Source organism: Empidonax traillii, unplaced genomic scaffold (genome assembly GCF_003031625.1).
Source record: "Empidonax traillii isolate 1590-97213 ecotype Southwest subspecies unplaced genomic scaffold, ASM303162v1 scaffold1776:size62581, whole genome shotgun sequence".
NCBI classification, from domain to species: Eukaryota; Metazoa; Chordata; class Aves; order Passeriformes; family Tyrannidae; genus Empidonax; species Empidonax traillii.
In genome coordinates, this window is record NW_020956969.1 from 49,389 (window position 1) to 53,597 (window position 4,209).

The 4,209-nt window shown below is 39.9% G+C and overlaps 1 protein-coding gene across 1 annotated transcript; it reads left to right on the plus strand.

The window, feature by feature from the left end:
• Positions 1–1,732: 1,732 nt before the first annotated feature.
• Positions 1,733–2,208, plus strand: LOC114070987 (neuromedin-K receptor-like; the record flags this gene model as incomplete). The annotated part of the gene is made up of 1 exon (XM_027908640.1): positions 1,733–2,208. A coding segment is annotated over exon 1 (476 nt), but the record flags the coding sequence as incomplete, so codon positions are not given.
• Positions 2,209–4,209: the final 2,001 nt, after the last annotated feature.

Here is a 4,209-nt window from a genome sequence, read left to right on the forward strand (position 1 = left end):
CACCTCCAGGGACAGGATGAAAGATGAGGCAGGTGGAAGATTTGGGACTCAAAATGGAACTGTCGGATAAAGTCCAATGGCTTTGCCATGACAAGGACCTGTAGTGCATGGTGGGTTCTAGACATGCTGTAGCAATGAGGGGTTTACAGCAGAGCTTCTAAGCCTGATGTTGGCTGCTGCTTGGGATCAGGTCAGCTGGTAAGAGCTGAGAAGCACAGAGGAACATCCACTATTACACTCATTCAAATTAAAATTGCAGTGAAGACCTGACAATTAGAGAGCAGACATTACTTCTACTGGGTAAATACAGCACGGAGGAAATAGAACACAGGAGTATTTGATTTTTGTTTGAAGCCTTTGTTTTAAAAAAGTGTTGAATATGTCATTGCTGATAGGGATATTGAATAGCTCCCACTGCTGTGATACAATTGAAATCTCTGCTGATGACAAGTAGTAGCTCTAAATTGTTGAAACCTGGAACAGATCGACACTAAAACACATTTTCTCCCTAAAGACTGAAGCCTATTGAATAACAAAGGTTTGTTAGCTGAAGTCCCTTGCAATCAACCCTGGCACAAAGCATGCATTCCCAATGCCAGCTGTTGTTAGCATATTAACAAAAAACTGATTTCAGATGTGAAAAGATCAGGTGTTAAATTTCCTCATTTACCCTTTTATACCATTATAGAAATAAGTGGATGTAAAAATACTGTTTACTCAAAATAACTATAGTACTAAGTGTGGAATAAATGCAAATCAGTAAAAAGAACTTTTTTTTTTTTTTTCCCAAAGACACAAAGAAAACAAACCCCTAATATTTTGTGCACAATTAAGGACATTATGTTTAGGGCTACATAGTGTTTCAGTAAAAATCAGTGTCTGCTGAATATGAAAATGGCTTTATAAATGTTTCTTGATATCAGTTACATATTACAAATTGAAAAGTAAAATTAGAGAGCAGCAGGATGTATTTCTTTATCTAAAAGAGGTCACTATTCCAAATCTGCAGGTACCAAAATGGTTTAAAGGAAAGCCTGTACTAAATGAAAAGACAGCAGCAAAAAAACCAGATCTGAATTCATCTGGAATAAAATCATCTGGAAAGAGCTGTAATAAAAAAACAGTTTCAGTCCTCAGATTTTTCAACTAAGCCAGCTGATTAGCTCTGCAAAGATAAGGCAAAAAAGACAATTTAAAAAAGGAAGCACAATAATGAAACTCAAAGAAAGGCAATATAAAATAAATCTCTCAGCATAAATGAGATGAGAATTCATTTTCCCCGTGATGCTCTCCGCAGCTCCTGAAAGTGCCTGCTGCTGGCAATGAATGAAATAAAAAGGGGGAGGGAGAGCAGAGGGAAAGAAGTGTTAGCTTACCAGCCGGTGGAGCTTATCGCTCCACTCCCTTCGTGACGCTGGAAACTCACAAGCCTATAAAATGTGCCTTGGCTCCTTCAGCAAAATCAAAAGCAAGAGGTGGCTTTACACAGGAGAAGTAGGATGCTGTTCTATCCCGAGGTAGCTCTCCTGACTTAGCTGCTACAGCACTTCTTACAGTTTGAACAGCAGAGCTAAAGCTTTTTTCTGACAGATATCCCCTGTACCTGCTGTGCTGCCTTACTTACCCTTTCCTTCCTTCCCTCTTCTTATCTGTTGTTGGGGATTTTGAAGGGTTGAGAAAGGAAAGTAGAAGAGTGACATCATTCCTGGAAGAGAGGAGAGGAACATCCAAGATGACTTCTGTCCCCACAGCCAACTGGAACGTGAGCATGAGCAGCAAGTGGAACATGAGCCTTGCTACAGCAAGTGATACCTGGGGACAGGCACTGGGAGTGCCAGCTGGAAATGCTTCTCCCCCTGTAGCATCCTCAGCAAGCAACTTCTCCAATCAGTTTGTACAACCCTCTTGGCGCATTGCCCTGTGGTCTCTGGCTTATGGTGGCGTGGTGGCAGTGGCCGTTTTTGGAAATCTCATTGTCATCTGGATTATCCTGGCTCACAAGCGCATGAGGACAGTGACGAACTACTTCCTGGTGAATCTGGCCTTCTCTGATGCCTCCATGGCTGCTTTCAATACCCTCATCAACTTCATCTATGCACTGCACAGTGAGTGGTACTTTGGAGAGGCTTATTGCCGCTTCCACAACTTCTTCCCGATCACAGCTGTCTTCGCCAGCATCTACTCCATGACAGCAATAGCTGTGGACAGGTGAGAAAAGAGAAGAAAAGTTAGGGGTTAGAGATTAAGATCAGATTCTCTGCTGAAATAAAAAAGAGATAACAATCATTGTGATGAGAGGCAGAGACCTGAATAGTTCATCAACTGTGCTCTTCTGTACTTCTTTCCGTAAACCTTGTTTTAATTCCTATCTCTCTCCTTCAGCCTGTCATTGTTTTTACTCTCCTGCTTTCTTTTATAACGAATATTTCAGCTCTCTGTTTGACTTCAGCTGCTCTCTGTGCTCTCTTTCAATACTAATTCTGTAACAGCACCCACTGCTGAAGGTTTTTCTTCCTCGCCTGTGAAAACAGTATCTGTCCCTCAGTCAATGCCATCTAATTCATACTGATTAGGAGTTGTAGAAATTGTGTGTAAAGGGAGAGGATTTCAAATTTCCCTCCTCTCTCTATTTCTGCAGCTGGCAGAGGCATTTGTCTCCTCTTCAGAAATCACTTCGGACTGTTTTTAATAGCTCTTCTCACAAACAGCTCTGAGCTGCTTTGTTTCTCCCAATTTTAACTAATGAGACTATTTACATTGCCATCTGTGCATATCCAGAGGACCGATAAGAACATGATTTCAAAGTGCTCAATTTTTTTCTGATTTCTTGGAGCTAAACAAGGCTTTGTGACTGTCAAAGAAAACAGGACAGGGAAAAACTTTATCATTGTATTCTTGAAAATAATGGAATAAGACAACTGTAGTGTCCATAGAGTGAAGGGGAAATGTAGTTGCCTGATTTTCAACACAGATGCATTGATGGACTGTCTTTCACAGAAGGTTATGTGAGTCTCCCCTGGGAAATGTTTCTATCTTTATTATTGTTTTCACATTTGCTGTGGTAGAGAGACAACTTACTGAATTTTCTTTTAGAAAACCAGATCAATTTGTACTTCAGATCTCTTATTCCTTTTAGCAATGCACTGAAATTACTTATAAAACTCATTTATACATATTCAAATCACATTATACATCTTTTCTGAATTGACTTGGTGGAACTGCAGCACTTCCAAGTGATTGTAGTTAAGATTTCATAAGGGTCAATCTACCTTCTGAAATATTATTTCTCATTTCCAGATGCAAAGACTGGGAAACACATTGTTGTACCTTTTGCCTGTGTTTGTGAACAAGTTCATAAATTATTAGGGCTTTTTCATTTGCCGTAGTAATTGCAAATTTTTGGTGGCATTCTTAGACAGGTGCATTTGATGCAAAGCTAGAAATGAATGGGAGAATGAGATTCTTGGTAACTCTTCTACCTCTTTGCTCTGAGTATAGGTGAAGATACAAGGAAATCACTATCCTTTCCTCCTGACAGTGGTGTATCTTCTTCCCAACTGTTAATTCCCATTAAGAATGGAGAAGGTAGTGTAATGCCAGTGATACTACCTTCAACCAGGCAAAGACTTCTTTCATTGTCTATTTGGGTTTAGCTTAAGATGCTTTTCTAGCTTGACACTTTCAGAAAGATAAGAGGGCTTTAGTTGATGCTGGGTATTTAGCAGCTGTTGTTGCAGCTGATCAAGTCTTTAGTTGAGCAGTTACAAGGATGCTCTGAGCAAGGTTTCTTCCATATTTTCTGACAAAATTATCCACAGACATATAGTACTTACTACTTTGAAAGTTCCTAAATTTATGCTAAGATCCAGGAAAAGAAGGTGAATACAATTCCTTAGGAATCCAAACAGTGCATTTCTGGAGTGAATGAAAATAGCTCTGCTACGCACTGACTGAAATGCAATGGTCAGATACAAAACGTATTAGAAATGTTTTCCTTGGTTCAACACTGTGAGACGCTGGTGTGTCAAGTGCGTCACGGAAAACAAACACAAGAGCAGCCTATCCTTCCTTCACTATTCACACTGTTACTCCTTTTCCTTTTATACCAAATAACACCTGATGCATTCAGTACCTTTAATAATTTCCTGGCTACCTCTGCAGAGCAATTCTGCAGAGTCAAGAGGAAAACTAAGGGTCAAAGAGAATCCC